The sequence below is a fragment of the Monodon monoceros genome, unplaced genomic scaffold (assembly GCF_005190385.1).
Source record: "Monodon monoceros isolate NGI ecotype Baffin Bay Population unplaced genomic scaffold, NGI_Narwhal_1 Super_Scaffold_15, whole genome shotgun sequence".
Classification (NCBI taxonomy): domain Eukaryota; kingdom Metazoa; phylum Chordata; class Mammalia; order Artiodactyla; family Monodontidae; genus Monodon; species Monodon monoceros.
The window spans coordinates 21598738-21611780 of record NW_021703771.1 but is presented as its reverse complement, the minus strand read 5'-3'; the positions used below and the strand labels follow the sequence as shown (position 1 = coordinate 21611780).

The 13043-nt window shown below is 37.4% G+C and overlaps 1 protein-coding gene across 1 annotated transcript in view; it reads left to right on the top strand.

Moving 5' to 3' along the window:
• RNGTT (RNA guanylyltransferase and 5'-phosphatase) overlaps nucleotides 1-13043 on the top strand; it is a 221505-nt gene that overhangs the window by 97926 nt on the left and 110536 nt on the right. The window contains exon 12 of the mRNA XM_029223623.1: nucleotides 10447-10515. Coding sequence (XP_029079456.1) covers nucleotides 10447-10515 — 69 coding nt within the window. The remainder of the gene's footprint in view (nucleotides 1-10446; nucleotides 10516-13043) is intronic.

Here is a 13043-nt window from a genome sequence, read left to right as displayed (position 1 = left end):
GCCTAATTTTTTTATGTAATTACAAATATAATGGTGAAACTATTTTGGTTTAAAGGCAGACACAAGATGAAATGAGGCTAACTTTATATATTCTCATATTTCTGGTGTTTATTTTTGTATTATCTAGTCTATTAATATGTCATTTATCATTGAAATTGAATATGGCCTGATGGATCCTTTCAATCTCATTCATTTACCATTTCAGAGGAGAATTTAAGAAAATCACCGTAATGCATAATAAAGAGAATTCTTAGTTTCTTTGGTATAGTGAGCCTCAAGATTTATTGTCCCAGGAAACTTCTTTTGGGGTAGTAAATCTTGTTCACTGAAGCATGCAGAAATCATTATATCTGGTGCCAAATATATTTTAAACATTTCTATGGACTCATAATTGTTATGTGGGGAAATTTCTATATGTTTGCTCAGTATAAGAGCTTAAAAAATTTTTTTACAATTAACATCCAGGAGATAGGTATTGGTAGATTCAGAAGAAAAAATAATTATTGGCCTCTAAAGTGATTAGGAGGCAGTTCCTTTTCTAAAAAAATCTGATAAATTATTCTAACCAACTGTGGTTGTGAATTTACTACAGGTTAACAAAGGCACAGGGTTGACTTATCATACAAGTGTCTTCAATTTCAGCTGAACACTTTTTTTTTTTAAGTGTATAACTCTTACCAATGTGAGCCAGTATTTTGGTATTAATGTCTGACCTAGTAGTTTTATTAGAATTTTAAAATGAAAGATTGAAGTTAAATAATAGCCTTTGCCCTTTCTAGTTGCATAGAAAATTAAGTGAGCCTTCTATTGATCATTGTTGAAATGATGGAGGGTACTTAGTTCCAGCACAAGTAACTTTTATAGTAGTACATCTTTTTTTTCTAAAGAAAAAAAATTCACTGCCCTCATCACATTGCTTGAAGAGTAGATAATTAACAATTTCAGACTTTCTTGAAACCTGCAATTTGTGTTTCAGTTCTCCCTCAAGAACTGAAAAGATGATTATAAATTAGAATGGACTTGGAGACATGGTTGTGAAAATGTAATCTTTTGAGTGGATTAGGAAAACCAGGGACATACATTTTTTAGTTAGATTGTGTTTCTTGGTTATCGAACACACATCTAGTCATTTTTATACCCCAAATAGAGCCAGTCTTACCAAAAGTAAAATATTAAAAAAATGTGTCATTGTTGAAGGATTGCAATAAAATTTTAAAATAATTACAAAATTTCTAGGAAAATGGACTTGGGGCTCCTTATTTTATGTGCTTTACTACTTATGGCAGTAGTAAATATATTTGAATATATATTGTATAATGTTTAGTCATAGAAATTTAGTCTGTGATGATGACCTCACAGGGTGCAAGTGAAGCACTAAAGAACTTGATTGGATTGTAGGGTCACAGATTAATCCTAATATGTGGCCTAATCCTGTAAATCTAATTAATTGGGTGTGGTTTTACAAATACTTTCAGAAGTCACTTTAGAGAAGCCTTAAACTCCTCAGTTCCAGCATTCTTGCTAATAAGGCTTAAGATTCTGAAGACAAATACATGAGAACAAATTGTAAATCACAGGTGTGATTCTGGTGCATGGATAATCTTCCTTGACTTGTGACAGGGTTACGGCATCATAGCAGCTTAGCTTAGCCAACGTTAAATGTGCTCAGAACATTTACATTAGCTTGCAATTGGACAGAATCATACAACACAAAGCCTATTTTTAAATAAAGTGTTGAATAGCTTATGTAATTTATTGAGAGTACTGTTTCAAAAGTGAAAAACAGAATGGTTGTGTGGGTACATAAGAGTTCTAGGTGTATAAGTTGTTTACCCTCATGATGACTTGGCTGACTGAGAGCTGTGGCTAGCTGCCATTGCCAGCATCACCAGAGAGTATTGTACTGTATTTTGCTAACCTGGGAAAAGGGGAAAAGCTCAGAATTCAAAATTCGAAGTACAGTTTCTAGTGAATGTGTATCGCTTTCAGACCATCATAAAGTTGAAAAGTAAGTAGAACCATCATAAGTTGGGGACTGGCTATATCTTGTTCTGCAGCATTAAGTAATGAAGTTTCATAAGGTTATCAGAGGACTCTCTTGTTCACCCAGAACCATGTTTTCTGTACCTTGTTTTACCAAATAAGATGCTATTAATTATAAGACCATTCCCTTATTTTATGTACCACTGGATTTGAGAGACCTCTGCCAATTAAAATATGCTATATCATCAATTGTAAGATATGTCTTGTTTTCAGAGATGTGAAAAAATATGGGCTGTGAAAAAGGCAAGTATATCTTTCCTGATAGAGAGAGGGACTCCATATTTTCTCCATGCTAGCTCATAAAATTGGTTCAAATAAACCAGGTGTTTGAATAGATTAGGCTGAGATCAGAGCATCTATTTGTTTTTTACTTTGTTTTCCACCAGTGTGTGCCATCAGTCTTGCTTACTTTGTTGAACATGTGTGGAGGTTAGTGGGATATTTAAATGAAGTTTATATGAACACATGGAATGTGGCTATCATAAGTATGATGTGCAGAAGAAACATTTAAGAACAATGGTCATAATCAGAGCAATGTTGTGTAGCCAGTGTTTTCTGGGAAGCAATAGTGTACTCTTACTATAGAAGACCAGTGTAGAATATGGTTGACCCTTGAATTTCACAGGGGTTAGGGGCCCTGACTCTCTGTGGAGTCAAAAATTCCAGTATAACTTTATAGTTGGTCCTCTGTTCTACATCCTTGGATTCAACCACCCACGGGTCGTATAGTACTGTAGTACATATTTATTGAAAAATATCCACATACAAGTGGACCTGCAGGATGGCAGCACACATGAAGAAGAAGACCATGACCCAAGTGCTAAAGTCCTTGTTGTGAGTTTGATAGATGGCATTGAAAAATTAGGGTTAAAGTTAGAGTAGCTGGTGGATATGACCAGAGGATTAGGACTCTTTATACAAAAGCAGAAAGTAAAGTCTTGGAAGTAGCTGTAAATTGCTATGAGAGTCTACCATTGGGATGGGGATTATGTGGAGGCATGTGTATATTAGTTGCATGAGCTCTTTAAGCACCCTTTTTAGAAGTTGCTCTTTTTATTCTTTCTTCTTGGGGCTCTTTAATCCGTGAGCCCTACCTGGCCTTCTCTGTTACTGTATCTGTTAGTGTACTGGACTCTTCCTACTTCAAACCTTCCCCTTAACATCCTTTTCTTTTCTGTAGTCCATTTGAAATGCTAAGAAGTCATTTTAGAAAAAAAAGATGATTTATATCAGTTGTCCCCAACCTTTTTGGCACCAAGGACCGGCTTCTGGAAGACAGTTTTTCCACAGACACGGGGTGGGGAGGTGGAGGGGGTGGGGGATGGCTCAGGCAGTAATGTGGACGACGGGGAGCGATGGGGAGCGGCAGATGAAGCTTCTAGCTTGCCCACTGCTCACCTCCGCTGTGCGGCCTGGTCCCCAGGGGTGGAGACCCCTAATTCGTATTACCCCCTTTTTCTTCTAAAAGTTTATAAAAGTATACTTTTGGGGGGATACTTAAGGTAAGGAAGAACAGTACTCTAAATATTAAATATTTGCTCTAGTTTACAGGTGTTATAATAACAGCTGTATATTTCTGAATTAAAATCTTAACGGTAATTTGCCATGTTTGTTGAATTATAAACCAAAAGAAAATACGTTGAAGACATTAAAGGAATAGTATCATTATCTTTTTTGAACTCTTTATTGTGGATGTAATTTTACCCATCCACAAACAAATTTAACTGAAGTCTACTTCTATATACTGTGAACCTGAAAAGGAAAGAAAATGTCTGGTCACATAAATGGTTTTGGAGATCTAAGTAGTATTCCCTTTAAAAAAGAATGATTAAACTTTGCAAAATTGTATTTATTACTGGTTTTAGGAGAGACCAACTTAATTTCATTAAAGTTATTCTCAGTATGTATTTACCAAAATTAAGCAATAAATATAGTGCTTTTCTGAGTTCTAAGGCCTTCTAGTAAATTATCAAACCTGTGGGAGTCCCTGGGGGATTAAGTTTTTTGCAGCAAAATGGCAAACAGTTTTAAACTGTGTTACCATACACATAATGAATTGGTAGCTAATTTCATAGCCTTATTTTATTAATAAATGTGCATTAATCTTTAGGATGAGTGGATTTGGTTCCACATGGATGAAATAAAGTTAAGTTATGCTTCTGGTTAACCTGACACTTTGAGCTTATTTGCTTAATCTATTGACTTTTTAAATGATAGTATATTTGACTATGTTTTTAGGTGCTTAAAATACAGGAACAGGGCTTCCCTGGTGGTGCAGTGGTTGAGGGTCCACCTGCTGATGCAGGGGTCGCGGGTTTGTGACCCGGTCTGGGAGGATCCCACGTGCCGCAGAGCGGCTGGGCCCATGAGCCATGGCCGCTGGGCCTGTGCGTCCGGAGCCTGTGCTCCGTGGCACAGCAGTGAGAGGCCCATGTACCGCAAAAAAAAAAAAAAAATAAAAAAATAAAAATACAGGAACAATTAGGTGTGATACTTAACCTCACAGAGATTACATTTGAATAGAGGAAGTTAAACTGTTAAATGTCGAATCAGCTTACTTCTGTACAGACAGAATGTTTTAAAACTGTAGGCTGCGGGAGCACAGTCATACCTTGTATGACTTTGACCTATAAATGTGTTGTATGCACTTGGAAAAGGAAAGTATTTTCTCCTATTGTTGGGTACAGTGTTCTATAAAATGTCAAATAGGTCACGTTGTTTCATTGTTGTTACAGTCCTCCATATTCTTTCTGGTTTTCTGTCTACGTGTTGTCAGTATTTTTAAGACATCTTTACCGTTGCTCTTTGATTCCTCATTCTGTTCCTCCCGACCCCTGCCACCCCAACATCTCCCCTTTTGCCTTTTTGTATTTCAGTTGGAAAAAGTGCTACACTCTTTTCTTCTTCAAGTTCAGTGATTCTTTCCTTTGTTCTATCCAGTCAGTGGATAATCCCATTGATTGTCATTCCCATTGATTAGCATTCTTTTTCTTTGATATTATGTTTTTATTTCTTGCATTTCCATTTGTCTTATTTTTTATTATTTTCAACTTTTTGGTGAAATTCCACGTTTGCTTATGCATGTTTTCCACCTTTTCCTTTAAAATGTTAAAGTTATTTTAAAATCTTTGATATTTCCAAAATATGGGCCATCCCTATGTTTTTTTCTATTGACTGCCTTATCTATTGAATGTAGGTCATTTTCTTCTTGCTTTGTATGTGTGTGTGGTAATTTTTGATTGGATGCTGGGCATTTTTTTCTGTATGAACAATATATACTGAGGTAGATGTCTTTGTGCTTAGTAATGGGTGAACCTCTCCTTTAAGTTTAATAAGCTTCATTTGCTGGAGGCGGGGTTAGTGGTTGAATAATCTGTATTTAACATGGGTTTGTATTGCTATATAGTTATCTTCTGTGCTCCGAAGCCTTCAGATTCCTTAAGCAGATAACTTCTGTTACTTGAGCTTATTGAGAGAACTGGAGTATAAAATGGGTTTTCTCCAGTGTTCCTGCTTCACTTATAGCTTTCAGTGGGCTCTGCTTGCCTATACCACATAGTGGTCTATTTTTGTGCTCTTGCATTCTCCCTCATATGTAATCGACTGTTTCTTGTCACTCAGTGCCTGATTTGTGCAGACTGTGGGGTTTTGTTAATTTTCCTCCTCAAGCCTTGCTGTTAAGCAGACCCTGAGCACCTGAGTCTCAGGGATGGGTTTCCCCTCAGTGGGCTGACCTCTCCCTCTTGGCAGCTGAATTTTGCCTTGCATAGGTGGGATGTTTTGGCAGGAGCAAGTTTTTCTCCTTTTTATCAATATAATATCCTTGGACCAAGGCTGTTTCTGGACCCGTGTGTAGCTGCAGAGACTTTATCCTCAGATGGCCTTTACTTCTTATCAGGAAGGGTCTGGAAAGGATTTTATGTCTGTTTGCAACTAAGGTGAGGCTTTCTCATCTTTCTTGTCCTACCCCTGATCTTTCCTGTGAATCCTGATAGAAACCTGGGGAATAGAGCTAGTGAGTAGGTTTGGAGTCCTCTTGTGTTTGGAGCTTCCAGGGATTCTATACTGTTATACTAACCCACACTTGGTTTTTAAGAATTGATCAAACTTTCAGTTTTTCTTTGTACCCACTTTTGTGGCAGCCATTTTTTCCTCTTATGCTCTTCCAAAGGTGAATGGGTTCATGTGTCTCATTTTTCTTTGGAGTGCCTGGGATTCAGTTTACCTGATTTTGTGGAAACCTCAACACTCTAAACCTTAACAAAAGCTATGATTTTATAGATTATCTGCTTTTAAAAATTTTATTGTCAGGTTAGACATATTTTACACTGTAAGTAAAAGTGGAACTTCCCCATAAAAAGCTTTTAAAAGATAACCTTAGGGGCTTCCCTGGTGGCGCAGTGGTTAAGAATCCATCTGCCAGTGCAGGGTACATGGGTTCGATCCCTGGTACGGGAAGATCCCACATGCCATGGAGCAACAAAGCCCGTGCGCCACTAGCTCGCAAGCCACAGCTACTGAGTCCGTGTGACTAGAGCCCGTGCTCCACAACAAGAGAAGCCACCGCAATGAGAAACCCACGCACCGCAACGAAGAGTGGCCCCCCGTGGCCGCAACTAGAGAAAGCCTGTGCACAGCAAAGAAGACCCAACACAGCCATAAAGAAAGAAAGAAAGGAAGGAAGGCAGGGAGGAAGGAAAGAAAGAAAGGAAAAGGAAAAAAAAAGGATAACCTTAGAGATGGTGAACACTTTGAAGATTATGAATACAGACCTAAGGAATGGATGAGGGGGAAAAACTTTGCTAATGTTATTCAAACGGTACTTGTAGCTTAAGATAACATCTGTAGTGACGGTCTCGTGTGTAATTTGAAGTATGCTATAACTCAGAGATAGCAGTGAAAATAATGGAAATGTGTTAAGTGACTTTATTGGCTCTAACGATAAAGACACTGATATACAGAAGATGCTCATAATAAGTTTGGATAAATTTTCTTTCAGGAATTATGATTGGAAAAAAGCAATATTTTAAATTTAACATATTATTTTATATATGTGATTTCTAATATGAATAAATGAATTATATATATTTATTACATAAATTAAGAAAATTTTTAGATTTTATCGCTGAAAAAAGACTTCCCTCCACCCTAAGAATTTTACCTCCCTTTGTATGTATCTTACTCATATAGTACATGCTACAATACATTTAAAGTCTGTATTTTTAAATGATGATTGGAGGACCTATATACGTGGGAAGTTTCAGAAGTCTTTGGGGCATTTGTTTCAGAGAGTCAGAGACTTTCTCTGGTTATTTCCTTTTTTTTTTTCAAATAAATTTATTTTATTTATTTATTTCTGGCTGCGTTGGGTCTTCGTTGCTGCACGCAGGCTTTCTCTAGTTTTGGCGGGCGGGGGCCACTCTTCGTTGCGGTGTGCAGGCTTCTCATTGCCGTGGCTTCTCTTGTTGCGGAGCACGGGCTCTAGGCGCATGAGCTTCAGTAGTTGTGGCACGCAGGTTCGTCAGTGCACGGGCTTAGTTGCTCTGCAGCATGTGGGATCTTTCCAGACCAGGGATGGAACCCGTGCCCCCTGCATTGGCAGGCAGATTCTTAACCACTGTGCCACCAGGGAAGTCCCCTATTTTCTTATTTTTAATTAAAGTCTGATTGAAATCTGTTCTGAGTGATTTTACTTTTTTAGCTGTCTGACTTGAAGCTAGTCACTTAATTGCTGATGGTCTCAGTTTCCTTTTCTGGTGAAGTGAATAGTAATATAAAATTAAAAATTATACATCTCATGAGGAGTTGTGTGTTTTGAATGATGTACGTATATTAAGAACCAAGCACAACAACACTTTATAGTAGGTCTTTAATATATGCTAGGTAATATTGTAAATGTATTAAGTAAAGAAAGAAATATTGTCTAGAGTAATCAATAAGCAGTAAAACGAGTGAAAACAAGCAGTATTCTTTTGACCTAAGAAGTTTCATAGTCCCTTAAATTCTCTGATTCTTAAAAAGTTAGAGTAAAATAAAAAAGGAAGTTACTTTCATTTCTGCAGCAGGTAACATCATGTTATCTAGAGTCTTGCCAACACTATACTTTATCCTGTTAACTTTATATATACTTTATCTACAGGGATGGTCCAGTATATGAATGGGAGAAAGATGGTCTAAGAATGGAAAAGCTATGTTTAGTTGCCGTAAATGATGTACCTACTATAAAAGAACAAATTGTTTAACCTTTGAGAAGTGTTTTTAAAAAGATAATTGTGGCATTTTGTTTTCATTGCTTCATTCCTCAGCAGGATTTTATGCTATAAATTTAGTAGGTTACCTTTTCTTACATGATGAAGTACAAGAATTATCAAATTTATACATTTTTTTTCTTGTTTGACCCTTTACCCATCATTAGTTCACTATAAGAAATCAGTACTTTTAATCCATATTGCACTTTTCAGCAGTTTCCTCCTTATATGGGTAGGTCATTTAAACCTATGAATGAATTGGAGATCAATTTCAGATCTGGTCTGAAATTTTTACCTATTTGGCCAAACTCTGGATAGTATGGCTCTAAGAGTCCCAGTCTGCAAGCTCCCCACTTTCTTAGTGTCATAATAAGACGAAAGAACAAAACACAACAAAAAAGAAAATATCAAGAGCATTACAGTTGAAACAGAATTGTGGTAAAATATGTGTAGCATGAAATTGACCATTTAATCATTTTTAAGCATACATTTCAGTGGCTTTAAGTACATTCACATTGTTGTGTAACCATTGCCATCTTATATTTCCAGATCTTTTTCATCTTTCCAAACTGAGACGCTGTACCCATCAAACGCTAACACCTCGTTCTCTCCTCCCCAAGACTCTGTAATTTCTGTCCCCATGAATTTGACTAAGGAGCATTACAGCTTTACGGAAGTGTGATTATTCAAACTCAAATTGGTCTTAAAGCAGTTAGAAACTAGGATTGCTCTTACTTTTCTTTGCTGAACTGCCCCCAGTTTAGCGAAATTACAGATTTCAAGGAATGAAATGGCAGAGAAGATGAAGTCACAGTTTGGGAGGAGAATCACAGATCTTGTGGCATGTGCAATATACTGGACATTTTGATTGTTGCTTTTGGAATGCAAACCTGCCTTTAAGTGTAGTGGTTTTTTAGAGGATGTGATTGTGATGAAAGATTGTGATTGAATAACACACAGCATATCCAAAATTTTGGTGGAACATATTTGAATCCCAGAACCATCCTAAATGTTTTTTTGGTAGTTGGCCAGACTCTGGGTCACATGACATTATTACCTGGCTCTGTGAAAGTATCTTCTGCTCTCTTCCCTGAGATGCAGAAAATCAGTGTGTAGGTCCTCACTCAGTGATGCATATGTTCAGTTCTTCAGAATAATATAAAAATCCATGGAAGAGAAGCATTTAAAACTACTTGTTCAGAACTAATTAGAGAGCGTTGGGCCTATAACTCTGCTTTTCAGTAGATATGGCATTGAAAAAGCTTGTTATTTGTAATTCATGCTGTGTATTCCTTGCAATGCAGTTTTTTTGCTTGAAAAAAAATGTAATAAAGACAAAAAATGAGGCAAAAAGTAGGACAAAAAGAAAGGTTAAATTTTTCTGCTTGAAGGTTTGGGGAAAACACAGATAATGCATTTTGGGGCTGCGATCCCCATGTTTGAGCTAGCTTCTTTTTACCCATTCTCAGAGAATCTTATCCCGGCTCCATCTATCCCCAAGCAAGATTCTCTGCTCTCTCCTTTTTTGTGTATGTTTATTTTTATTCCCTTTATTTATTACTTCCCAACGTTTCTACTTTTGTTTCGGTTTTGGCCTATGCCTTCCTTCCTTTTATGCTGGCTCAGCATAGTGCATTTAAAAATATGTTTTATAACTGGAAGTTTGTACCTTTGACCACCGTCATAAGATAAATAAGTACTAGGGATGTAATATACAGCATGACTAATATAATTAACACTGCTGCATGTTATATATGTAAGTTGTTAAGAGCGTAAATCCTGAGTTCTCATCACAAGGAAAAAATATATTTATTTTTATTTTGTATCTGTATGAGATGAGTGCTGTATGTCAATTATATCTTAATAAAACTGAAGAAGAAAAAAATTTTTTAAAATATTTTATCCATCATTTTGGTTATTGTAGTTAGAACTGTTGTTCGAGATATCTAGCCTGCCATGGAATGGAAAGCTTCATATATTAAAAAATAATCTTACAGTATATTAACCTAGATCCCTCTGGATCACCCCTCTCCCCCATTTTGTATTTCCATTTTTAAAGCTTATGTATTAAGAAGTTCTTATAAAGCTTACAAAAAATTAAAAAACTTTTAAAGTGATTATTGTGTTTCTAAAAATATGTGTGTTTATTTTATAGCTACTTGAAGGAAACTTTGCCAAAGAAGTCAGCCATGAAATGGATGGTCTCATTTTCCAGCCCACTGGAGTAAGTACATTTGTCTCTGTGTGCATGTGTGTGTGTAGTGTGTATGTGTATCCGTGTATGCCCATGCATGTATATATAAAGTACATTTTCCTTAAATATATTTACTTAGGATTGATTACTGCTATAATCACTGCTTTTCCTTAAAACAAATTTTCATTATAAAATAAAATACTTCTTTTATACTAAATACATATAATAGTACAATGAACAGTTATTTGCTTTTCACTTAGCTTAGGAAATAAATATGACTGATCATTATTTTTCAAGGAAGTTATTAGTCTTATAATTAGTTTTCTTACTACTCTTGCACAATGAGTGTTTTGTTTCTTTACTAGAAAGCTACCAATAACCTTATATAAATGCTTATTTCTTTCTGTAGCCCAGTATATCTTTAAGTATTAATATTTTTAAAACTTCATTTTGCCATGGGTGAGTAAAATTTAGAGTTATCAGTATTTGAAGAAAAACACAATTCTTTGCATATTTATTCCATATCAGATTTCTGAAACTCACTGAAGAACTTTTCACCAACTTAATGGTCAGATCATATATTTGGAGTAATTATGTTTTACTGATGGTAAGGTTTCCCTCCCTCCACATCATTGACGTTTTTGGCCACATAATCCTTTGCTGCGGGGAGCTGTCCTGTGCGTGGTAGGATGTTTCACAGCATCTTTGGTCTGTACTTACCAGGTGCCAGTATTACTTCTCCCTCCCACCCCTCTAGCTTGTGACAACCAAAAATATACACGTTCACTGCCTCATTTCCCCTGAAGGGCAAATTTGCCTTCACTTGAGAACCTGGGCTCTGTGGCGCAGCGCTTTTCAAAAATGTGGCCTGTGGGCTTCCCTGGTGGCGCAGTGGTTGAGAATCTGCCTGCTAATGCAGGGGACATGGGTTCAAGCCCTGGTCTGGGAGGATCCCACATGCCGCGGGGCAACTAGGCCCATGAGCCACAACTACTGAGCCTGCGCGTCTGGAGCCTGTGCCCCGCAACAAAAGAGGCCGCGATAATTAGAGGCCCGTGCACTGCAATGAAGAATGGCCCTCGCTTGCCACAACTAGAGAAAGCCCTCGCACAGAAATGAAGACCCAACACAGCAAAAATAAATAAATAAATTAATAAACTCCTACCCACAACATCATCTTCAAAAAAAAAAAAAAAGTGGCCTGTGGACAAGGTAGCATTAGCACCACCCAGAAAGTTGTTATAAATGTCACTCACCACAGACCTACTGATGAGAAACTGCTGGGAATGGAGTCCAGCAATTTGTGCTTTCTCAGGCTTTCCCAGTGACTCTGATGCGTTTTCAAGTAGGAGAACCACTGCTCTTATAGGAAAGAGTTGTATTTCATGTGCCACACCTTGTCACAAGCTTCATTTTGCCTTCACTAACTCTATCCTTAGAAATTTGGGTGCAAGCTAGTTGTGAAGTTATGTAGAGACACATCAAACTGGGTACCTGGAGAAAAGGGAAGGAGGCTGTAATATTTTTGAACATTATGTATTAAACGCTATATTATATGTGCTTTACGTATATAGTAAAACTCTGCTATTATGCAAATTTAGGTATAACGTGGTATGTGATTGGCTTCTGTCTTCCTCCCAGCCCCCATTGCCAAACAGATGGAGGGAAAAATCTTTTGTGGTCGCAGGAGGAGGAGATGGAGGAGAGTTAGAGGCTGGGGACAGAAATAGTAGAAAATACTATTTTAGGAAGATAGACATTAGATCTTTGAGTTCCAGTATTTTCTAAGTCTAATCTCCCTGGGTTGAAAGAAATAAAATCTAACTATAACAGGAATTACAGTGTTTCACTCTGTTAAACTCATGGTGGTTCAGACCCATGCATGTATGATATTTTGGTATATGTAAGAGAAATGGCCTGACAGGTGAGTATTGTGATGTCTAGTGTAGTTAGTTGGTTTATCAGTCTGTCCCTCTTCTAGTAACCACACTTGTTATTACGATGACTTCATAATTGATTTTCTTAAGTATTTGTGGACATTTGGTTTAACATAAAAGTTTCAATCAGTTTGTCAGGTTACCCAAAAATTCTTGTTGGGAGTTTAATTGGAAACGCTTTGAAGTTAGATTAATTTGGAGAAAATCAGTGTTTTTACAATGTTAAATTTGCCTTCTCAATGAATAAGGTAGAGCTCTTTTCAGGTCTTTTACTGTTCTCCAATCCAGTTTAAGCTTTTTGTTTTTTTTTTGCGGTACGCGGGCCTCTCACTGTTGTGGCCTCTCCCGTTGCGGGGCACAGGCTCCGGACGCTCAGGCCCGGTGGCCATGGCTCATGGGCCCAGCTGCTCCGCGGCACGTGGGATCTTCCCAGACCGGGGCACGAACCCATGTCCCCTGCATCGGCAGGCGGACTCTCAACCACTGTGCCACTAGGGAAGCCCCGCTCTAGGTCTTTTGTATAAGGAGGTAAGAAGAGAGTTGATTACAGACAGGTGTAGCTTCCAATGGTGGGAGGAGACATGATTTTAGGTGGTCCAGAGACAGGGCATTAAATGACAT